The sequence below is a fragment of the Acinonyx jubatus genome, chromosome E2 (genome assembly GCF_027475565.1).
Source record: "Acinonyx jubatus isolate Ajub_Pintada_27869175 chromosome E2, VMU_Ajub_asm_v1.0, whole genome shotgun sequence".
NCBI classification, from domain to species: Eukaryota; Metazoa; Chordata; class Mammalia; order Carnivora; family Felidae; genus Acinonyx; species Acinonyx jubatus.
The window spans coordinates 47,461,848-47,487,216 of record NC_069396.1 but is presented as its reverse complement, the minus strand read 5'-3'; the positions used below and the strand labels follow the sequence as shown (position 1 = coordinate 47,487,216).

The following is a 25,369-nucleotide window of genomic DNA, read 5'->3' as shown; positions in this document are numbered from 1 at the left end:
TATGGAAAGGGCTGGGGCTGGGATTTGAACCCAAGTCCTCTGGTTCTAGCAGCACTGGGCCATGATGCACTGGCTCCCCCCTTAGCCTCTCAGCCTAGCTCTGAACTCTCACTGCCCCAGCTCCCCACTCATGCCCCCTGACCCTCACTAATCTCTCACTAGCTCCCCCTGCACCTTGCTAGTCCCTCAGCCCCTCACTAGTCCCTCAGCCCCTCACTAGCTCCCTCTGCCCCTCATTAGTCCCTCTGTCCCTCACTAGTCCCTCAGCCCTTTATTAGCTCCCTCTACCCCTCACTAGCTTCCCCTGCACCTCACCTGTCCCTCAGCCCCTCATTAGCTCCCTCTGCCCCTTATTAGTCCCTCTGTCCCTCACTAGTCCCTCAGCCCTTTATTAGCTCCCTCTACCCCTCACTAGCTTCCCCTGCACCTGACCTGTCCCTCAGCCCCTCACTAGCTCCCCCTGCCCTTCACTAACTCCCCTTACCCTTCACTAGTCCCTCAGCCCTTCACTAGTCCTTCAGCCCCTCACTAGCTCCCCCTGCACCTCACTAACTCCCCTTAGCCCTCACTAGTCCCTCAGCCCCTCACTAGCTCCCCCTGCACCTCACTAGTCCCTCAGCCCCTCACTAACTCCCCCTGCCCCTCACTAACTCCCCTTAGCCCTCACTAGTCCCTCAGCCCCTCACTAGTCCCTCAGCCCCTCATTAGCTCCCCCTGCCCCTCATTAGTCCCTCAGCCCCTCACTAGTACTCCCTGCCCCTCACTAGTCCCTCAGCTTTTTATTAGCTGCTTCTACCCTTCGCTAGCTCCCCCTGCTCCTCACTAATTCCCCCTACCCCTCATTAGTCCCTCAGCCCCTCACTAAGTCCCCCTGCATCTCACTAGTCCCTCAGCACCCCTGTCTTTCCTGTTCTGTCTCTCAGTGAGGCTTCAATCTCCATAGGTCTGTGTGTCTGTCTGTCCTCAGTCTCTGGGCTCCCGCATTTCTCTGGCCATCTCCTCATCTCTCCACCTGCCTCTGTGCCATCTTTACCCTCACAGCCTCAGGTGTCATGGTTCCATCTTTGTACTTTCTGCCCTGATAGTGACACGTGCCGCTCTCCAATGTGAGGGTCTCGCTACCTTCCATTCAATACGCGCAGCCACTGAGGACCACACCGGGTGCTGGAGGGGAAACCACCAGGAAGGACAATCGAGGGCAGGATGCCTGAATATTGCCCTGTCACTCTGAATCATTCTGTATTGATTCCTGTCTTATTGTCATCTGTCCCTCCCACTAGCATGTTAGCTCTGTAAGAGCCAGGTATTTATTTACCTGTCCTGTTCATTGCTGCCTCCCCCATGCCTAGAATAGCGCCTCCACACAGGTGTCCAATAAATGTTTGTTGAATGAATGAATGAGTGTTTACCACGTGTCTTGTTGTCTTAGGAGAGCGGGTTTCTCATTCTCTTACCATCTTGTCACATGACGAGTCTCCTTCAGGGTGTGTCTGATCTTCCACTCCCTTTAGCCTTGGCCTCTGGGTCTCTGGGTCTCTCCTGTGGCCATTGTGCATTCACCGAGCACTTAGTGTGTCCCAAGCCGTGCACATTGGGTCTCTTCTCCATCCTCGCGGTGACCCCATAGGGTAGGTACTCACACTTCCCAGAGGGAGAAACCTGACGCTTGTCTAGGTGTCTCTGACACAATAAATACATGACAAGGCTGAGGTTTGAGACTGAGTCTGCCTGACTCAAAATTAGTGCTTTATTTTCACGTATGAACACTTCCTAGAATGTCTTCCCTCAGAGTCCCTAGACTCTCAGATGTGCTGGGGAGCTGCTATTGACCCTCCTGCCCTCTTGCTGGGTTATTAACAGTGCAAATTAGCATTCTAAAGGCCCTGAGAAGTCCTGCAAGAAAGGAACCTGCTTGCCTTTTTCAATCCAATCTCTCCCTAGTTAATTTTTCCAAAGAATCCCTTTTCCCCAGAATTTACAGTTCTCTTCTGTCTCTTGTCCTCTCTCTTTTTCTCTCTGCTTCTCACTGTCTGCTATTTCTCTCCATGTCTCCGTGTCTCTGTATCTCTCTCAGAAAGGCAGCAGAGGGAAGTGGTTGAATAGCAGGTTCTGCAACGAGACCAGATTTGACACCGGATTCTACTTCTAGACTGCTATGTGAGCTTGGGCAAGGTCTTAAGCTCTCTGGGTTTCACTCTCCCCATCTATGGGGATGACAGCAATACCTGCCTCAGAGGGTGAGGATTAGGTACCTTACTCTGTGCAAAGCACTTCACGGCTCCCTATCAGTGACTCCTGGGGCTGAAATGAGGCCCCAGGCTCAGTGCTAGATCACACAGGACAGAGGGAACCAGGACTTCGCTGGGGCCAGGGAAGTCCACAGTGGCACCTCTCCAAGGTCAGGAAAGTACAGGTTCCACCCCTGATTTCACAGTATCAGGATTATCAGTGCCCTCCTCCTGGGTTAGAGGTGTATGGGGAGAAGCTGGGCCTGGCAGTTTCGACTTTCAGACTCAGATAAAGCATAACCTTGCCTCCCCCTCATGCATGTGGGGTGACTCAGCCACCTCACCTCCTAGATCAGGATTTTTGTTGCTGGCAGGTGGCTTGTTTAGCTTTGTAAACAAACTGCTGGTTCCCCATTTTAAAGGAAAGAGAAAACGGGTGCCTGGATGGTTCAGTTGGTTAAGTGTCCTACTTTGGCTCAGGCCATGATCTCACGGTTTGTGGGTTTGAGCCCCATGTTGGGCTCTGTGCTGACAGCTCAGAGCCTGGAGGCTGCTTTGGATTCTGTATGTCTCTCTCTCCGCCTCTCTCCCCACTCTCTCTCTCTCAAAATAATAAATAAATATTAAAAAAACATTAAAGGGATGGCACAAAAACAGACACTCAGATCAATGGAACAGAATACAGAGCCCAGAAATGGATCCACAAACATATGGCCAACTAATCTTTGACAAAGCAGGAAAGAATATCCAATGAAATAAAGACAATATCTTCAGCAATGGTGCTGGGAAAACTGGACAGTGACATGCATAAGAACGGACCTGGACCACTTTCTTACACCAGACACAAAAATAAACTCAAATGGATGAAAGACCTAAATGTAAGACAAGAAGCCATCAAAATCCTCAAGGAGAAAGCAGGCGAAAACCTCTTTGATCTTGGCCGCATCAACCTGTTACTCAACATGTCTCCAGAGGCAAGAGAAACAAAAGCAAAAATGAACCATTGGGATCACATCAAAATAAAAAGCTTCTGCACAGTGAAGGAAACAATCAGCAAAACTAAAAGGCAACAGACAGAATTGGATAAGATATTTGCATACAACATATCAGATAAAAGGTTATTATCCAAATCTATAAAGAACTTATCAAACTCAACACCCAAAAAACAAATGATCCATTTTGATTTCTTCAAAATGGGCAAAAGACATGAATAGACACTTCTCCAGAGAAGACATCCAGATGGCCAACAGACACATGAAAATATGCTCAACATCACTCATCATCAGGGAAATACAAATCAAAGCCACAATGAGATACCAGCTCACATTTGTCAGAATGGCTAACATTAACAACTCAGGCAACAGATATTGGCAAGGATGCAGAGAAAGAGGATCTCTTTTGCATTGCTGGTGGGAATGCAAGCTGGTGTAGCCACTCTGGAAAACAGTATGGAACTTCCTCAAAAAATTGAAATTAGAACTACCCTATGACCCAGCAATTGCACTACTAGGTATTTATCCAAGGGATACAGGTATGCTGTTTCGAAGGGGCACATACATTCCAATGTTCATAGTGGCACAATTGACAATAGCGATACATGGATAAAGAAGATGTTGTGTATTTATACACACAGTGGAGTATTACTCAGCAATCAAAAAGAATGAAATCTTGCCATTTGTAATGATGTGGATGGAACTAGAGGGTATTATGCTGAGTGAAATTAGTCAGTCAGAGAAAGACAAATATCATATGACTTCACTCATATGAGGACTTTAAGACACAAAACAGATGAACACAAGGGAAGGGAAGCAAAAATAATATAAAAACAGGAAGGGGGACAAAACATAAGAGATTCTTAAATATAGAGAACAAACAGAGGGTTCCTGGAGGGGTTGTGGGAGGGGGGATGGGCTAAATGGCAATGGGTAAAGGGCATTAAGGAATCTACTCTTGAAATCATTGTTGCACTATATGCTAACTAATTTGAATGTAAATTAAAAACAAATTAAAATTAGAAATGAAAAAAAAATTTAAAGGAGAGAGAAAGAAAGGGGCTGATAGCCAGGCAGAGACACAGAGAGAGGTGAGGATAGAAAACAATTTGAAAAAATAATGGCCGAAAAAAGTTCCAAATTTGGCAAAAATGTAAAAAACACAGATCTAAGAATCTTAACTAAACTCAAGCGTGCATGCGCACGCGCGCACACACACACACACACACACACCAAACTTATTACAGGAAAAAAAAAACTACCCCAAGACATGTCATAATCAAATTCCTCAGAACTACTCTTAAAAAGAAAATCTTCGGGCTCCTGGGTGGCTCAATCAGTTAAGTGTCTCACCCTTGATCTCAGGGTCATAAGTTCAAGCCCCTGCATAAGGCTCCATGCTGGGCATGGAGTCTTCTTAAAAAAAAAAAGAAAAGAAAAAAGAAAATGTTAAGGCAGACACAGAAGAAAGACACATGATGTAGAGAGCAATAAAGCGGGCATCAGATTTCTCATCAGACACAGTACAGCTAAGAAAACACTGGAGCCACATCTTAAAATCCGACATGGCAAACCTCTAAATCTAGAATTCTACATCCAGCTAAAAATCTTCTATAAACAAAGACAAGACACAGGTGTTTTCAGATACACCAACTTTAAGGAATTCCTCACCAGCAGCCCTGTACCCCCAGAAATGTGAAAGGGAGTCCCCCAGGCAGAAGGAAAATGATGTCAAATGGAAATATAGGGATCTACACCAAAGAATGAAGAACCTGGACATGTAATTGTAATAGGCAATAGGTAAGATTTTCCCCCCAACTATCTAAATCTTTTAAAAAGATATTTGAATGTTTAAATAAGATAGTTACAATGTAGTGTGAGGCTTACAGCATATGTAAAAATAATCCATGTGAAAACAGTAGCCCAGAGCTCCAGAATATTTTATGGACAGGTTCTTATGAGATATGTGACGTGACATAATACTACCTGAAGAGAGACTACGACAAGGTAAGGATGTATTCTGTGAACACTAAAGCAACCACAAAGATAAATCAAACAGTTGAAGCCAGTAAGCCAGTGACGGAGATTAAAGGGGATTTGTTAAAAACAAAACAAAACAAAACACACACACACACACACACACAAAACAAACCCAAAAAACATCAAGTTCAAGATGTATGCTGTCAACCACAAAAGTAAGCTAGCAGACAAAATGGAATTATGGAAACTATGTGATCCCAAAGAAGTCTGAAAAAGAAGAAAGAGAATGAAGAACACACAGATACCAGACTGAACACCGAGAAACATCTCTGATCATATTCAGTGCAGACGGTTGGAACACCCAAATGAAAAGGTCTGGGAATGGAGGGAAACAAAAGCAAGACTTAACAATATGCTGCCCACAAGAAACATACTTGAGATGCAAAGACACAAGTAAATTAAAAGGGAAGGATGGGGGTGGGGGGAAGGCACCGTAGCAATGCTAATCAGAAGAAATCTCAAAAGGACTAATATTAATATCAGAAGAATCAGATTTCTGAGAAAAGAATCTTACCAGGGATAGAGAAAGCTATTTCATGATGATAAAAGTCAATTCATCAAGAAGACATGACAGTCCCAAAGGTGTATACGCTTGAAAACTGAGCTTTAAAATGCATTCAGCAAAAACAAATAGAACTGCAAGGGGACACAGGCAAATCTCAGTTATACTCAGAGATGGGATTACCCCTCTTTTAATAACTGATAGAACAAAGGGGGTGGAAATTCAGCAAGGATATAGTAGCAGAGAACAGCACTACCAAACACTTTACCTGAGTGACATTTATTGCACACTGAACCCTGTAAGGGCAGAACACATTGCTTCCATGTCTTGGCTCTTGTAAATGATGCTGCAATCGGCAATATGTTTGTGTGTGTGTGTGTGTGTGTGTGTGTGTGTGTGTGTGCACGCATGCTTGCCCAGGCAGATATCTTTTTGAGTCAATGTTTTCTTTAGATAAATGCCCAGAATTGCAATTGTTGGACCCTATGGTTCATCTATCTATGTATCTATCTATCTATCATCTGTCTACCTATGTATCTATGTACCTATGTATCTATGTATCTATCTATGTGAGGCAGAGGTGGGGGGGGCGGGGAGAGGCAGAGGGAGAGAGAGAGTCCCAAGCAGGCTCCTTGCCCAGAGCGGAGCCCAACACAGGGCTCGATCCCATAACCCTGGGATCATGACCTGAGCCGAAATCAAGAGTTAGATGCTCAACCAACTGAGCCAACCAGGTGCCCAGGTATTTCTATTTGTAATTTTTGAAGGGACCTACCTACTATTTTCCACAGTGGCTGCACCAGCTTACAATCCCACCAACAGTGCACGAGCGTTCCCTTTTCTCCACATTGTCGCCAACACCTATGTTTCTTGTCTTTTTAATAACAGCCATTCTAACAGGTGTGAAGTGATGTCTCATTGTGGTTTTGACTGGCATTTCCCTGATGATGAATGATGTTGAACACATTTTCATGTATTTGGCATCCTTATCATTGGCCAAGTGATTGCAACATTGGCCTATTTATATAGTCCAGGATAATCTCCCCATTTGACAATCCTTCATTTAATCCCATCTCCAAAATCTCTTCTACCATTTTAGGTAACACTCACAGGTTATGGGGATTAGGACAAGGACACATTTGAGAGGCCACTATTCAGTTTACCCAGACTGCAAAATAATGAATACCTAGTGGAAAGAAGGTAGGCAAAAAAGTATATACCATATGATTCTACTTAACAGAAAATTTACAAAGTGCAAGCTAATCTCTAGAGACAAACAGCAGATCAGTGGTTGCCTGGTAAGGGGATTAAAAATGGGGGAGGGAGAGGAGTGCCTGGGTGGCTCAGTTGGGTGAGCACTGGACTCTTGATCTTGGCTCAGGTCATGATCTCACAGTTCGTGGGTTTGAGCCCCATGTCGGGCTCTGCACTGTGTCACCACGGAGCCTGCTTGGGATTCTCTCTCTCTCTCTCTCTGCCCCTACCCTACTCCTGCTCTTTCTCTGTCAAAATAGATAAATCAACATTAAACAAACAAAACCCACAACTCTTCCACAGCTGGCGGCCCCACTTGTGCCCCCTGCAGACTCTGTCCCCATGTTTCTGTATCTCTGCCTCTCTCTTGCTCTTCTGTTCTCTTGCTGTTTCTTTTGTTCCCTCCCTTCCTCTGCCTCCATCCCTACACTATATTCCTTGTCTATTTCTTGGCTTCTCCCTGTCCTGCCTCTGACTCTCAGCATATCTTTTTTTGTAATCTGGTGTGTATTTCGCACTTACACAACACCTTGATTGGGACCCTGAATTTTCTTCAGAAATACTTAATCTGTGTTTAGATTTCATGAAATTTGTAACTGAAAAACTAGGTTCACATACCCAAGTTGCTCCAAATGTACTTGTAAGTTTTCTAATCACTGAAGTGAGTATCAATTTCTAACTAAAATTAAGTTTCACATTTTCTGCTAGCCATGTTTCGAGCGCTTAATAGTTGCATGTGGCAAGTGGCTACCATATTGAATGATGCAGCTCTAACCTGCCGTTGTGTCTCTTGGTAAAACTGTCCACCTCTCTTTGCCTCACTCTCCCCATTTATAAAGTGGGGATGACAACCATACCTACCTTAAAGGGTGGGGATTCAGTGAGTTAGTCTGTGTAAGGCACTTTATGGCTCTCCTTCAGTGATACCCGGGGCTCGAATGGGGCCATGGCTCAGTGCCAGATACACAGCACAGCAGGGGCCAGGTCCTGGGTCAGGAAAGTCCATGGTGGCACCTCTCCCACATCAACGAAGTTAGGGCTCCACCCGTGAATTCAAGATATCGGGACTATCAGTCCTTTTCTCCTGGATCGGAAGGGTATGATTCAACCTCTGAGGCCAGGGTCCTGCAGCCTGCAAAGGGTTTGTCCGACACTGCAAGATACACCTCGCCTCGTGTCCCCCCGGTCTCTTTTGAGGGAGAGAGTGACAGAATGAGGTGGAAAGCCAGGCCCAGGGCACGACAGGTGGATGTGGCCACATTCATTTACATCCTGGGCATATCTGGACTGAGTCTGCCGGAGGCCCAGAGGCCCAGCGTGATGATGGAGACACACATGAGCCCAGGGGACATCAACCAAAATGTACCTAGTCCCCGCAATACAGGAGCTGAGAGTCTAAAGGCAGAAACAGAGACACCAAGAAGTGAGAGATGGCAAGAGATAGAGTCACATAAGACTGTTCCAGAGGGTCAGAGAAATGTCCTTCACTGTAAGGGCAGAGCCAGAGGCGGGGACAGAAGTGCCAGGCACTGCTCAGAGCAATCACAGAGCCAGGGGTAGCCGTGGGGGTGGGGAGGGACCTGAACGCTGCACCCGCCATGCCTCTGTCTCTATCCCTCTCTCTCTCTCTCTCTGAGTCTCCCCAGTTCTGTGCCTCTCCCCTCCTCCTGTCGTCATCATCACTCTCATCAGTGGCTGTCACTGGGGGGGGGGGGGAGGGAATAGGGGGGTGGAGGTAGACACCGGGCACCTAAAAGTCCCACACAGACAGGGACCGGGAGACGCACAAACAACGCAGGCACACCCAGACTCACGCACGGAGACGTGCACCCAGATGCACACAGCCTTTCCCAAATGAATCCACACAAATACATGTAAGCCCCCACACATGCAAAAACATATATGCAACCTCATGCAGACGCATACACAGAAACACGCCAGCACGTTCACGTGAATACAAACACCACTCTGCATAACGCACACGCACAGACGCAAGCAGGCGTAGGGAAACGTATGCAAGCGCGAGCACGTCGAGGCGAAGCTCATGCTCACCCATAGCCGCAAGCAAATACGCCCAATGTGTGCACCAGGCACATGCACTCTTGTGGACTTTGGAATCGGTACCACCTGGTCTCTGCCAACATGTACAGGGTTGTGTGAGCCGGAAGAATGGGACGTCCCATACTTGAAAAAGCACATCACTCTTTAAAGTTCACACTCCTGGACATGATGAGAAGGGAGGCGGGGAGTGAATGCAGTTACATAACTGGGTGGGGCAGCCAGCTCAGGATAAAAAGCCCAGGATCAATCAAGGCTGAAGTTGGGACAAAGACAGTTGGGCCGGGCCATGGAGCTCAGTGTCGTTCTCCTTCTTGCTGTCCTCACGGGACTCCTGCTTCTGCTGGCCAGGGGCCATCCGAAGGCCCATGGCCGCCTCCCGCCAGGCCCCCGTCCTCTGGCCTTCTTGGGGAATATTCTGCAGATGGACAGAAGAGGCTTACTCAAATCCTTCCTGAGGGTGAGATGCCGATGCATGGGCTCTGAGGGTGTCTCCCTGCCCCTGGATCTGGGGGTCACTCCCCAGAAGGAGTGAAGGCATCCTTTCAGGCTCCAGGTGGGGTGTATGAAGGTGGCAAGGAAGGTGCATGGAGGTGAAGCATGGTAGCTGGTGGTCAGATGGTCAGAGGCGTCCCTGCTCAGTTGAAGTGTGTGGGCACTGGCCCCGGAGTGGGTGGGTGGGTGGGCACGCGGAGGCGTCTGGGCGCAAGCCATGGGTATAGAATTTCATACTCTTCTGCCTCTGCCTGTGGAGTCTCTGGGCGTCTGCCCGGCCCTGGAAGAGAAAAAAGAAGGGGCAGAGTCACCAACTGTAAGTTTCTCCTCTGGCAAGAAAAGAGAGCGGAGATTGGTCCAGGTGGACGCCAGGAGGAGAAGGATGACGGGAGGAGGCACAAGGTTCTTATCAATAACGGCCACAAACAAATGTGCAGTAATGGCTGACACTGGAGTGTTTACCAGGCTCTGTATCACTGCTTTCTATGCATGCTTTTACATGTGATTATCGATTTATTTATGAATAATGTAATCTACATCGGTGCACCCTCTTGGCAACAGAAGAACTGGGTCACTGACATAACTGCCAGCTTACGTACCCCGAGGCCACCACACTCCTGAATCTTGGGTTTGTCATCCCTTTGCTTTTAAGAGAGAGAATTTTCCCACAAGTGGAGGGATGGGTATGCACAGACCCCGAGTACTTGTTACTTCAGTGCCTCCCAAGGGCACCATGCTTTTCTGTAAACTCCTGGGCTTGATTTCTTTGCTCAGATTTACATGGCTAGGATTTATCTGTATCGCCGTGGGAATTCATCAGGTCTGGCTTACCACACGCCTGCGGGCGAGGTGAGGTGCTATCCTTATGGACCGTGAGGCTCAGCCTGGGGAAGACACTTGTCCTCAGTCACACAGCTGGGACTTCATGGAGGGAAAGCTGGGGTCTGGCACAGAGGTGTCCTCATCTCCAATGTCCTCCTGGGCCAAAGCTACCTAATGATTTGGGGATCACAAATCCTTTGAGAATTTGGTTAAGCTGTGGGCTCTCTCCCCTCCAAATGTCCACAAAGATTTTTACATAAAATTTTGAGAGTTCCAGACCCCCTCAAGTTCTTCCATGGAACTTCCAGGATTCTTTAGGGGTCCATGATCCTCCATTATTATTGCATGTTTGGAGACAGGAAGGGAGAGAATGGACTAAGGGGTGTCACGATGGGACAGGCCGGAGAAGGTGGCCCCGCTCCTCCTCCATTCCCTAGTATGCTCCCAGATCTTTCTAGAGTCAGACAGATGTGGATTTTGTGTTCCAGAGTCAACTCTTACTCATTGAGTCTCAGTTTCCTCCTCTGTTAAAATGAGATGGTGGTAAGAATGTGTGTCTTATAACATTAATGAGGACTGGGTGGCATACTGCATAGAGCCTGGTGTATATAGTAAGTGCTCATTAAATGGCAGCTCTTTTGATCCATTCATTCAACAGTCCTTTACAGGGCACCTTCTGTGTCCTGGGAATATTCTAGGCATTGATGATGTGGCTTTGGACAAGGCATACAAGTTAAGCAAATAAGGAAATACTAGGTAGACAAGAGCTATGATTAAAAGAAAGCCAGGTGCTATTTTAGAAAGTGGTGGAGCTACTTTAGATTGAATAGTGGGGGAGAGGCTCAGTCTCGCTGTGTCTGTGAGCAGACACCTTGCAAGATGTAGGAGCAAAGCACCGTAGAGAGGCAGGTGTCAGTGCAAGAACACTGAAGTGAGAGCAAGCTCGGCATGTTTGGGGGAGAACATGGAGGCTGGATCTGAAGGAGGGAAGGGGCGAGGGGGAGGACAAGCAGAGGGGTGATGCAGCCACCTCATGCAGGGCGATGTGGATCAAGGTGGAGACCTCAGATCTTACCCTCAGCGCAGTGGGGGGCATTGGAGGGTTTGGAGCCAGTTAGGGGTATTAATTAATTTACATTTTCATAGGGAATACTCTGGCTTCAGACTGGGGTGAGGTGGGTGGCCAACTGATCATAAGGGGATGGGAATGGCAGTAGGGAGACCATAAGGAGGCTCTGCAGAGATCAGTGGGAGAGATTTTGCAGTAAACTTAACCTTTTCATGATTTTAAGTCAAATTTTAGTGAGGCTTAACATGACCCCTAAAAGTGCACAAGTCCTAAACGTTAGCTCAGTGAATTCTCTCAAGCGACATACTCCTGTAATTGATATATAGGTAAGTAACGACACGTCCTGTCCCCAGAAACCACCCTCCAGTCCCCTTCCAGTCACCACCCTCTCACTATCTTGACTTCATAGAAATAGAGTTAGACATATGGACACTTTTGTGTCTGGTTGATTTGGCTCAACACTACGCCTGTGAGTTTCATTCAAGTCTTGGCAGTAGCGTGGGTTCTTTTTCATTGCTGCATAATTATTCCATGGCATGACTATATCGCCATATATTTATTCTCTATCAGCGTTGCTGAGAATTTTATTTGAAAAACTTCAATGGGCGCCTGGGTGGCTCAGTCTGTTACGCTTCCGACTTTGGCTCAGGTTATGAACTCGCGGTTTGTGGGTTCAAACCTGCATCGGGCTCTGTGCTGACCGCTCAGAGCCTGAAGCCCGCTTTGGATTCTGTGTCTCCTTCTTTCTCTGCTCCTCCCCTCTTCACACTCTGTCTGTCTCTCAAAAATACATAAACAAAAGTTTTAAAAAAATCTTCAGCGAATCAGGTTGTTGGTATTTTGGTGAACCCACGTACACATTTTGGTTGGGCGCACATCTGGGAGTGAAGTTAATGAGTCATTGAATGTGCATGTGTTTAGCTTCAGTAAATACCACGGAGCAGTTTTTCAAATGCCTGTGCTGATGTTCTGTCACGATCATCCCCGAAGCCATCATTTTCTCTTCATATCTACCAAGCGGTTTAGGGTAGTTCTCTGGGGAAATTGTCAGGAGAAAGACAGCAGGTTGACGTTGGGTCACAGGAAGGATGACCCTTCAGTTTCACTGCTGGGGAGCTCTGGTTTGACTCAAGGGTATAGGCAGAAGTAAGAGATATTTAACCATCTGTACTGCTTAGGGCACCAACCATGCAGACTCTGGCTGGGTCATGGGTTAATCCTTTAGTTGCCGGGTCCTGGGAGGGGAAGGCACCCTGGGGTGGAGGGTCTTGGGGTACTCAGTAGCTAATTGCCAATCTATACATGAGTGTTTTTGTGGTTTAACAACTGGGATGGCCACATGGGTGCACATTGGCTAACAGTAACCTTGGGCGTGGATATGCTTCACAGCTCCGAGAGAAATACGGGGATGTCTTCACGGTGTACCTGGGGCCAAGGCCTGTGGTCATGCTGTGTGGGATAGAGGCCATACGGGAGGCCCTGGTGGACCAAGCTGAGGCCTTCTCTGGCCGCGGGAGAGTCTCTACTGTAGAACGAATCTTCCAAGGCTATGGTAAGGACCTCAAAGGCACCTGGAGGGGAATGATGGAAGATGGAAATTGGGGAGGGTGAGTCTGGGAAGGGGGGATAAGAGGCGCAGAGGGGCCCGGAGTCCCCTTCCAACCCTCTTGGCAATCCATGCCTTCCCTACACCCGCAGGTGTGATCTTTGCCAACGGGGAACGCTGGAAGCTCCTTCGGCGATTCTCTCTGGCCAACATGAAGAACTTCGGGATGGGGAAGCGGAGTATAGAGGAGCGGATTCAGGAGGAGTGTCAGTGTGTGGTAGAGGAACTGTGGAAAACCCAGGGTGAGTCCCCGGAGAATGGGTATGCAGGGTGCGTGGCAACAGAAAGACTGAGGTGTATCTGTGGGCAGAGAAAGAGAGGCAGAGACAGAGAACGACCCTGAGAGACCATCCAACAGAGGGACAGACAGAGATGGGTAGGAATGGAACACAGGGAGCCAGAAGAGATATGGGGTGTATAGTGTCAAGAGTAACTCAAGGACATAAACTTGGTTATGTATTAGCACGCTATTTACTTGGGTTCAGGGAAACCAATCCATGGATGACGTGTATCTGCAAGGGCAAAAATAAGACTTACATAAAAGCAGGCAAAGAGAGAAAGGGGAAAATGATAGACACTTTGCAAATGCCAAAGTGGGTTTTCATTCTTCTTGAGTAGACTATTGACAAGCTGTCAGCGAGCAAGGAGGGCAGCTGGGGCGTCCTGCCCTCAGGCAGCTGGGATGGGCTATCAAAGAAGCACTTCTGAGGGGGGCCTGGGTGGCTCAGCTGGTGAAGCATCTGACTCTTGCTTTCGGCTCAGGTCATGATCTTACGGTTTGTGAGTCGAGCCCTGCGTCCAGCTCTGCACTGACAGCACAGATTCTCTCTCTTTCCCCCTCTCTCTTTGCCTCTCCCCCACTCATTCTCTCTCTTTCTCTCTCAAAATAAATAGACTTAAAAAAAAAAGAGAAAAGCACTTCTACTTACTTTTGGATTCTCCATAGAAGGGTGTTTATGAGACATAAAGATGACAGGGTCCTTTCATAAGAGATTTCGAGAGGTAAATGTACAGGCTGGGAGGGAGAGGCAGAGGCAGAGACATAGGGAGCAATAGAGGACTAGGGGCAGCAGACCATGAAGACAGACTCAGATGGAAAAAGAGCGACTCAGATGGAGAGAGATAGGGAAGGGAAAAGAGACACAGATGGAGAGATGAAGACAAAGAGAGACTGGAAGAGACCGGGAGAAGCAAAAAGAAACCAAGGCAGAGAGAAACCAAGGTAGTGAAAATGAGACTGACAGACAAGCTCAGGAAAGGGTGTGCAGGGGAGCAAGAGAAGACGGACAGGTGAGACCTGCAGAGAGAGGCTGATGCCATGACACTTCCGGGTGGGTGCACAGTCCCTGCTCCCCTCCCATCCAGGGAGGTCAAGTGCAGAACGATTCCCTGGAGACCAAAGAGCCCTGGAGGTGGAGAGAAGAGATGAAGGGAGGGGATGACAGACAAGGGACAGGGAGAGCAGAGCTTTTAAACTTGCACATGTGATTGACTGAACACCTGCCCTGCACCCATCTGCCCCTGGGACTTAACTACCTGCCCCCAGGGTCAGAGCTGAGGCCTGAGAGGGATCCACCACACAGCCTCCATAGCCCGACGACCCTGCAGACAATAACAGAACGGCACTTTCCCCCCAGGGTTGTGCTGGGAATTTAGTAAAATAATACCTGAAGTGCTGAGAACAGGACCTGGCTGGCCCATCATCTGGGCTGGTGAACGTTAGCGGTTCCTGTTCCTGCTTCTTTGTCATCACTGAGCAAGGGAGGGCAGTCACATGCAGACGGGGCAGTGGTCAAGTGCTCCCAAGGCCTTTGTTTGAGTCCGTGTCCCATGACCTGTGCCTCCTCCTCCTAGGAGCCTTCCAGGACCCCACCTTCCTTTTCCACTCCATGACTGCCAACATCATCTGCTCCATTGTCTTTGGAACACGCTTTAGCTACAAAGATCCCAAGTTCCTGCGCTTGCTGGACTTGTTCTACCGGAACTTCACGCTCCTCAGCTCCTTCTCCAGCCAGGTCAGGGAGCTGGTGTGGGAGGCTGGTGTGTGAGGTGGATGTCTAGGGCACAGGGAAAGGGGTGATCTGCTTTGGTGTCCCCGAAATGCAGCTTTGGGCTGGAAGGGGGGCACAGACAGCAGGGAGGGACAGGGACACTGAGCAGTAGAGGGCGGGAGGGATGGGAGACAGGGATGGGGAGCCTAGGATGAGGAGACAGAGATGGAGAGTCAGAGAGTCAGCAAGAGAGACCAAGACATGAGGGTTTGGAAGAGGAGAGAGAAGGACAGGGCGAAAGTGACAAGGAAGAGCAGAGATCAGAGACTCTGAGAGGCAGAGTGGCGGAGACAGAGGGAGAGAATAGGACTCAGACTGTCAGGCTCTCTATTCTTCTGCTCCTGATTCCTGCAAATCTTCACCTCTGTCTTTGGCAAATCTCCTCAATTGAAGAAATTCAAGGATACGTGAAAATAAGGGACCACATTTCTTCATTTTCCCCATTTCCCCACCCACTTTTGGTCTTTTTAAAAATATCTCCCAGATTATAAAGTAATATGCTCCTCTTTTAAAACAAAATAGCGTGGTTTCTGTTTCTCAACGAATCTGGAAATACCCCAATTGTACATTAAGTTTAAAAAATTAAACTGCAGAACAGTATGCCTCATTATGGTTCGTACCCAGGAGCGTATGTCAGATTTGTGTGTAGGACTGTTCCAAATGGTTAGTCACAAACTCCCATGACCTCCTGCTAGACAGTCTGATACAAAAAGCTAGGATGGGGCCCAGAGTGAATATTTGCAACAGGTGCAGCAGGTGATTTCACTTTTCTCTTCCCACAGAGAACCACAGAGAGAGAAAAATCTAGAACGAGATTGACTAGAGAGTTATCAATGGTTATCGCTAAAAATTAAGAAAGATTGGGGTGCCTGGGTGGCTCCATTGGTTAAGTGTCCAACTTTGGCTCAGGTCATGATCTCGCAGTTCAAGTGTGCGAGCCCCGCATCGGGCTCTGTGCTGACAGCTCGGAGTCTGGAGCCTGCTTTGGATTCTGTGTCTCCCTCTCTCTGCTCCTCCCCCACTCATGCTGGCATGCTCTCTCTCTCTGTGTCTGTCAGAAATAAAGAAACTTGAAAAAAATTTTTTTTAATTAACAAAGAATTTTACATTGTACTCTCTGTTTCCACCTTTTTTTTTGGCAATTATTTGCAACAGTTAGGTATTACATTAATCCTAGACAATCCAGTAGAAATATGTTCCAAAATAAATAGTCTTAAGCAGGCAGTAGGCTCATCTTGTGTATGCATCATGTTATCAATGTTTGGTGCAGCAAAGGAGATGTGAGGGGTGGAAAGAGTCAGAGAGGTCCGAGCCAAACAGATCCACTGGGCAAAGTAGGCAATAGAAGCACAGAGAGCCAACCACCTGGCTGACTCAGTCAGTAGACCAGGTGACTCCTGATCTCAGGGTTGTGAGTTCGAGCTCCACACTGGGTGTAGAGATGATTTAAAAGAAAAAAGTAGCTGCAGGGAGACAAGTGAGAAGAGACACACATGGGTAAGGAGAGGCGCCAAGGAGAGAGGTGTGGCAGCAACCAAAACAGGACGGGAGGATGAGGGAGGAAGAGACAGAAGGAGAAAACTGGGAGAACAACAGATCAAAGGAGACTTAGAATCAGTGAGTGAGAGGCAGAGACAGAAACAGAGAGGCAGAGCAAGATGCGATTCTGCCCTACCCAGGCCCCAGGAGGGCTCTCCTCCCTGTGACTCACTGGCTCCACCTCAGAAGGACCTCACAGCCCCTTCTCTGCTGCAGGTGTTCGAGCTTTTCTACAACTTCTTGAAGTACTTTCCAGGTACACACAGGCAAATCTACAAAAACACGCAGGAAATCATAGCCTTCATAGAGGACGCTGTGGAGAAGCACCGTGAAACCCTGGACCCCAGCACCCCCCGGGACTTCATCGATGCCTACCTGATCCGCATGGACAAAGTGGGGGTTGGGGGAGGGGAACAGGAGGGGGCAGGGAGGGAGGAAAAGATGGCAGCGAAGAGAAGAAGGGTGGGGAAAGGGGGAAGGGAGTGGGGAAGAGGGGAGGGAGATTGGGAAAGGGAGGAGAGACTCAGGAACCAACTGAGGGGAAGAGGAAAAAAGGGGAAAGTTGGGAGGAGAGAGGGAGAGAGAGACAGGTGGTGTGAGACCCAGCAGCAGGGGAGGGCGCCCCCAGGCAAGAGCGTGCAGCAAAGCCCCCGCTCCCCTGACACGCCCCCTACCGCTCGGATTCAGGAGAAGTCCGACCCCAACAGCGAATTCCACCATCGGAACCTCATCTGCACGGTGCTCTCCCTCTTCTTCGCCGGCACGGAGACCACCAGCAGCACGCTCCGCTATGGTTTCCAGCTCATGCTCAAGTACCCTCACGTCACAGGTGGGTGGGCGGGGACAACCGATCGAGGCAGGGGGCGGGGGCTTCTCACCCCTTTGGGAGCTGCAAAAGTGCAGCTGGGATCCTTCCTGAATGAGAGAGGAAGTGTTCACCTCCTATATATACCAGGAGCGCTGCAGGTTTTGAATGAGCCCCTGACTAAGGCAGCCCCGCCGGTGGATGGATGAACAATCCGTCGGTGTGTTCTTCCATCATGTAAAGACAGACTCCTCTCTCTGCCCACCCATCCATCCACTTGTCTATCCTTTTATTTGGTACCTGTATTGATTACCTGTATACTCAGATTCTTTCACCTATGATTGATTCAAGGACCTAGGCTTCCATTATTTACTTGGATTAATTGATTCAATTGTTGATCTTTTGAAACAGGGATTAATGAATGAAGTACTTGTCATTGATTCATTGGCTCGTTTGTCCATGCATGCATCCATCTGCCCTATGAACTAGATTTCATACCTTAATTCTTCCATCGGTCTTTCAATCCACCCTTCATCCATTTATTATGCATTTAGTTCAATTAATTCATCACTGATTATTTATCTGTCATTCAATCCCTCCACCTATTTGTTCCTTTTTTATACCTATTTTATTTTATCTATTTTTATACCTATTTCATCACTTTTTGATACCTGTTATTTCACTAATCTATTTATTTATTTATTGCTCTATAGATCTAGCCATCCATTCATTAATGCAATTGATTTACTGGTTAATCAGGTTCACTTATTTGTCTGTGGGCCATTTATTAATTAATGGCCCAATAATTCATATATTGATTGATAAACAAATACATACATCCATTCACTAATGTTCTTCCATTCATCACTCTTTCCATTCATAAGTCGACTGGCTTATGTACTCATTTATCCAGGTGTTTGTGGGTTAATCTATTGATCTATTTCATGGTTATATTCCTGAGTACCTAGCACAGTGTCTCATCTATAATACACACACAATAAATATTAGGTCATTTTCTACTCTTTTTGTTTTTAAAAATTTCAATGTTTATTTTTGAGAGAGGGAGAGAGGGGAGAGGGTGAATGGGGGAGGAGCTGAGACCAAGGGGACAAAAAATCCAAAGCAGGTTCTGTAATGACTGATGTGGGGCTCAAAGTCATGAACCTTGAGATCAGGACCTGAGCCGAGGTCAGACATTTAACCGCTTAATTGACTGAGCCACCCAGGCTCCTCTTCAGTCTTTTTAGAGGGAGAATTTTGACAGGTTTATAGCCTTGAGTTCTTATGTGAAATTCTGTGCAAAATTGTGGGGTGTGCATGTGCGCACGCACACACGCACGTGAGTGTGTGTGTGTGTGTGTGTGTTTACCTGTGCCTGTGGGAAGATAATTCATAAGATTCAATAGATTTGAAAGGGTGAGAATTCTTGCTTCCCACCGGCCCCCCCCCCGCCTCCCCCTCTTCCAGGCTTGTTGCTCTGAGGGGTGTCGATGACCTAACCCTTTATTACAGGTTTTTCCTGGCTCATTAGCCCACACAAAGCAGTGTCCCTGCTGAAATGTCTCTTTAAAATGAGGTTCCCTCAAACTGAGAGTTGATGGGGGGTGGGAGGGCAGGGAGGGTGGGTGATGGTTACTGAGGAGGGCACCTTTTGGGATGAGCACTGGGTGTTGTATGGAAACCAATTTGACAATAAATTTCATATATTGGAAAAAATAAAATAAAATGAGGTTCCCTGGTCCCACTCTTCTGTTCAGAGAGAGTCCACAAGGAGATTGACCAGGTGATTGGCCCACACCGCCTTCCATCCCTTGATGACCGAGCCAAAATGCCATACACTGACGCAGTCATCCATGAGATTCAGAGATTCAGTGACCTCTTCCCTATTGGCGCGCCGCACTTGGTCACCAAAGACACTCACTTCAGAGGGTACTTCATGCCCAAGGTGAAGCCAGCTGGGCTCCCACATTTTTCCTGTGTGGGCATCCTGGGTTCTCTTAATCTCTGCACTTGACCTGTTTTTGGTTTTATCACTAGGGCCCTCTTGGTTTTTCGTTTGTCTGTTTGTTTGGTTTTGTTTTGTTTTTAAGGGTGGGCTGAGGAAAGGAATGGCAGTATCTGTTGACCTTGTGACTCTCCCTCAGGGCACTGAAGTATATCCCCTCCTGCACTCTGCTCTCAATGACCCACATTACTTTGAAAAACCAGATGCCTTCAACCCTGACCACTTTCTGGATGCCAATGGGGCACTGAAGAAGACTGAAGCTTTTATCCCCTTCTCCATGGGTAAGCCAGGCCTGCACTCTCTATCCCAGACACCAGAGTGAAAGGCTACTCTCTCTTTGAGACAGTCCAGGAGAGATCTTGGTTCATTGAGCAGCTACTATATGCCAGTTGCTTTACCTTTAACCCACTTCATCTTCCCTGCAGCCCTAGACAGGGCTTAAGAAGACCACATCCCAAAGGCACATCTTGGTAAGCTGGACCTTGGGAAAGTATTTTAACCTCTCTATGCCTTGGTATAGAGATACACCTTGGTATAAAATAGCTGATGAGCACTACTCTGAGCTCAGTGCTTTAATGGGGGCTGAAGATGACGCACTGGGCAAGTCACATAGAGACACAGTCCCTGCCCTGGGAAATTTACAGTCCAGCAGGGGAGATAGGCATTTATCATTTGACCACAAAATAATACCTAATTAAACTTAATTAATGCTTGCAATGTGCTTAGAACTGCTTGGCACAAAGTCGATGCTCATGGATGTGATGATGATTATTATCATTAATCATAACTGTGATAAATGCTCTGAAAGGGACTTTGGGAACACAAAGAGGAAATACTGACTACTCTTGGTGGTTCGGTGAGGAAAAGCTTTCCTCGAAGCACTGGCTTCTAAGCTAAGACCTCAGGGGTGAGTATCAATCAGCCACTAGGAAGAGTGTTCCAGGCAGAGGGAACAGCAAGTCAAAGCCTGAAGGTGGAGACAGCATGGCGTATTTGAGAAACGAGACAAACCCAGGGAGTCTGGAGTGTGGATTCTAAAAGGGGAGAAGGGTGAAGATCTCAGCTGGAGGGCCTTGGAAGCTGGGGGGAAGTTTGGGCTTGACATGCCCTGACCTGTCTCTTTCCCCGTTCTCCACTATGTGGCCCTGTCTTGAGAAAACACCAATGCCCAGAATCCTCATCCTTTGGGAGAAAGGAGGACCCCCGAACCAAGGCCCTAGTCTTGAGTTCCATCAGTGACCCCAGTGACCCAGATCCCCTGGCTCTGCCCAGTGCTACGGCTTCCCTCATTTCATCTTAAGTGAGAGTTGGGGGACTTGTGGGATGGTGGGGTGGGGCCCATGATCCCATTCACTAGTCCTGTTCTAAGGTTAGAGAGAGAGGCAGAGATGTAGAGAGGGAAGGAGAGAGAGAGACAAAGGAAGAATGAGTGAGAAAAATGGAGAGAAGGACAAAGACAGACACAGAGAGAGATAATGACAGGGGACAAGTGACAGAGACTGAGGCACAATGAGACAATACAGTGAGGAAGGGGAAACAGAGAGGGAATAGGAGACAGAGAGAGAGAGGGGGAGGGAGGGAGAGAGTTTCAGATGGAATCAGATCCAAATGGACAGAGACAGGGAGCTCAAGATTGAAGAAAGTGGGCAAAAGAGGAAGGAGACAGAGGAGCAATGTCTGATGGGAGGTCAATCAGAGCAAAAGACTGATGCAAGATTGCCATGAGTGGAAAGAACGACAAACCAAGCCAAAAGATGTTAGAGCCAACGGGATAGTGAAGGGTGTCCCAGTGGACAGTCCCAGGGATTGGGATTGGAAGAGAGGATGGGAGGGAGACAGTAGGAGTCAGGCTGTTCTGGAAAGAACTGGGTCACAGAACCAGTCACAGGAGAACTAGTCTAGAGCCCTGCTCTGAGTATCTCTAAGTCCCTGTTACCTAACTTCTGATGTGCCAAAAAGATACAGACATTTCCCCCAGAGCTGTCCACATAGGCGTAATGTCTGACACCTTGACTGGTCTAGGAAATATCTGAATGGCCTTGCCATGGTGGCCAGCTTGCAGATCAAGAGCCATTGAGGTGGGGTGCCTGGGTGGCTCAGTCAGTTAAATGTGGGGCTTTAGCTCAGGTCATGATCCACCCTTGGTGAGGTCGAGCCCTGTGTCAGGCTCTGTGCTCAGAGCTGAGAGCCTGCTTCAGATTCTGTCTCCTTCTCTCTCTGCCCCACCCCCCTGCTCCCACTCTGTGTATTTGAGAGCGCTCTCTCAAAACTAAGTAAACATTAAAAAAGAAAGAGCCACTGAGGTAAAGGAGGATTTCGGTGCCTCTTCCTGGGGTTCCTACTCCCTTTGTGTTATTTCTCTTCAAGCCCATGCTTCATAACCTACTGGAGGCTCTCACACCTCTGGGAATCCAAGGAAGCAGACCCGTTCACAATTCTTTTTATTTATTTATTTATTTTAATAGCACGTGAGCATGGGCTCCTGAGCAGGGTAGGGGCCGAGAGAGAGGGAGAGAGAAAATCCAAAGCAGGCTCCGTACTATTCATGCAGAGATCAAGACCTGGGAGCCAAAATCAAGAGTCAGACACTCAACCAACTGAGCCACCCAGGTGCCCCGCCCCATTCACAATTTTAAGTGTAGTTTGGTTTTTCCCCCAAACTTTTGAAGCTCATGGGTCTCGGACTGAGATAAAATGACAACCCAGATACAGAAAAACACACACAGTGCCAGATACACCCTCATGCTCCCAACCGCACACACTGCCTCCATGTGTTCCCTGCCCCCCAATCCTCCTCACACTCTCCACCCTCATACACTCCCCACACAACTCTCCTCCACACTCCCCTCCATACTCTCCCCACATGTTCCCCACACAACTCCCCTCTACATTCCCTCCACACACTCCTCCCACACACCCCCCCCACACACCTCCCACCCCTCCCTTTCCTCATTACCTACTCCCCCCAACACACTGCCCACCCCCACCCCTCCCCACACCCCCTCACCCCCACACTCCCCACACAATTGCCCTCCACACTCCCCACACAACTCCTCTTCACACTACCTCTCATACCCCCACACACAGTCTCCCCCCAATACTCCCCTCCCATTCCCCCCTACCCACTCCGGGCCAACATACTCTCTGCCCCCACCCCTCCCCACACCCCTGCCCAGCTCTCACCCCACACAACTCCCCTCCCCACTCCCCTCCATACTCTCCCCACATATTCCCCACACAACTCGCCTCTACATTCCCTCCACACACTCCTCCCACACACACCCACACACACCTCCTGCCCCTCCCTTTCCTCCTTACCCACTCCCCCCAACACACTCTCCACCCCCACCCCTCCCCACACCCTCACCCCCCCACACTCCCCACACTCCCCACACATACTCCCCACACACACCTGTTCCCAGCCCACCCCTACCTCCAAACACTCTCCACACATTCCCCTCCACATTCTCCCCACACACGCTCCACACACTCCTCCTGACTCCCCCTACACACACCCCACACCCCTCCCACACAAACTGCCCACCACATATACATTCCTTACCAGACACACACACCCCCCCTACCAGATACACACCCTACCACAAGCATACACTCCCCACCCCCCACCCACTCCCACACACTCTTCTCACTGCACACACCCAGAAACATACACAAACAATAACTACACCTATAGTATCCTTAGTACAGGCCAGGTCCTAGTCTGAGAATTTTTACAAATGTTAATTTCTTTAAGTTCATAATAGTCCTTTGAAATAAGTACCATCCTCCTCATATTAGAGATGAAGGACATTAAAAATGTTGTCAGAAATGTGCACACACCTGCACATGTGGAGGCAGACACACACACACACACACACACACACACACACGCACACACATCTAACCTGAAGTGGGTGTTTATTCTCCAAGTGGCCACTGAAGCCTCTGGAAATCTCACAGAAGCTACAAACTCTGCTGGAAAAATGTGCAAGGCACCTCCACCCAAACGTTAGCCCCTGGTTTCAGAGGGCTCGGGACGCCCCTAAAACACCACCCTGGATTGCAGGTTGAAGGCCAGTCCCATACAAATCTGTTGTTGATGGACACAGAAGTCTGGGCTTTGGGATGTGACCGGCAAGGGATGTGCATCGGCTCTGTGCCCACATTGGTGACCTTCTGTGTTCACAGGGAAGCGCATTTGTCTTGGTGAAGGCATCGCCCACATGGAATTATTCCTCTTCTTCACCACCATCCTCCAGAACTTCTCTGTGGCCAGCCCTGTGGCCCCCAAGGACATCGACCTCACACCCCAGGAGAGTGGCATAGGAAGAGTGCCCCCAGTATACCAGATCAGCTTTCGGTCCCGCAGAGGGGACTGAGAGAAGGGCCTCAAAGGATCCCAGGATCAGGAAGTATTCCCACCTCTGCAGAAGCCAGTTCCTTGACTGGCCCTGGGTCTTCCTGCTGCTGAGAGACCCACCACAAGCCAGTGTCTCCCCCCTCCTCGGTTGCTGCCTCTGTGGGAGAGTCCTTTCTGCAGCCTCATCTCAGACCATCACTCTGCAGCTCTTGTATAGACTCATGGAAGTGTTTTCCTTTCCTTTGTTAACAGAGTTCCCAGTGTGGTGTATATATAGAAGCTGGGGGCTAAGACGGGAGACTTGACTCAGATGCTCTTTGCATTTGTGCCTCCCAGGCCACGGCTTCCCCCAGGGGCTTCTCCCTTCCTCAGAACAACCACAGTCTCCATTTAGCAACTGTTTGCGCTCCATGATCTGTACATACGTGACCTCCCTGGAATCCTCTAGCAGTCACTCCCCATTCCCCCTTCCCCTCAGCTCCTGGCAACCACCAATCTGCTTTTGGTCTTTATGTATTTGCCTATTCCGTGTGTTTCATGCAAATGGAATCATACAATACGTGCTCTTTTGTGTCCGGCTTCTTTCACTTGGCATAATATTTTGGGGTTCATCCACATTGTAGACCATTGCTTGTACACTGCCATCCCCATTCTTACTGAATTTCCCTACTTCCGTCCCTCTATGCAAGGGCCTCCTCGGCCCCTTCAGCTGCATGATTCTCCCCTGGTGCCTTGGATTCCCTGGTATTCCCCTTCAAATCCCCTGAGACTGAAACAAACATCCAAATCCTGACATCCCCTGGGAAGATGGTGATCCATGCCATCTTACGTGAACCCACTTATTGTCAGGTCACTAGGGATCTTTCTAGAAGATGAGAACTTCTTCACCTCAAAACCAGGCCCAAGAAGGCAAATATTTGCTAAGGAATGAATGAATGAATGGTTAAATCAGGCAGCCTCAAACCCACCCAACATGGAGCTAGGCTTCCCCCATCAGACCTTATCTTTTTCTTCATTTCTCATTCTCTTCTGAGGCCCATAGCAAATCCTTCTTTCCAGCGATCTCAGGATGCCTCAGTTCGGTCTTCTAGCGATTTCCAATCCGTCATGATGCAATGCCACCCTCTAAGAAAATCAGCCAAGAGCCACCCTTGCAGTAGACCATCCTACACCAGGCTCTGCCAGCTGGCACCACCGCCCTTCCCTCAAGAAGGTACCCCAGGTTCAAGGGCATTGCCTGCTAAGATACGTCCGGCCAGCCAGGGGCCAATGGGAAGCCAGTTTGGGGATCCAATAGAGAGGCTAAACTTCCTGGCTTTTGTAGCACCTGCCATCTTTGGGTTCCCTGATGCCACTGGGGAGTTACCAAGAGCTGTGCTAAAGTATATTTTTGGCACATCCGCCCCGACGATCACAGAAAAGAGAAGGTGACACACAACAGAGCAGCCTACCTTTTAAGAGGGACAGCAGGATGGAAGGAAGACATAGGCGGGACCATGGCAGTCACAGCCCCTTGCTGCTCTGGGGCCACCCGGCTTCTCGG

The 25,369-nt window shown here is 48.5% G+C and overlaps 1 protein-coding gene across 1 annotated transcript; it reads left to right on the top strand.

Moving 5' to 3' along the window:
* Positions 1 to 9,258: 9,258 nt before the first annotated feature.
* LOC128313238 (cytochrome P450 2B11-like) lies at positions 9,259 to 24,390 on the top strand. Its single transcript, XM_053210571.1, has 9 exons — positions 9,259 to 9,534; positions 12,850 to 13,012; positions 13,159 to 13,308; positions 14,921 to 15,081; positions 16,873 to 17,049; positions 17,344 to 17,485; positions 19,219 to 19,406; positions 19,606 to 19,747; positions 23,655 to 24,390. Exons 1-9 carry the CDS (start codon positions 9,364 to 9,366, stop codon positions 23,843 to 23,845), a joined length of 1,485 nt encoding a protein of 494 aa, XP_053066546.1. The 5' UTR covers positions 9,259 to 9,363; the 3' UTR covers positions 23,846 to 24,390.
* The last annotated feature ends 979 nt before the right edge of the window (positions 24,391 to 25,369 follow it).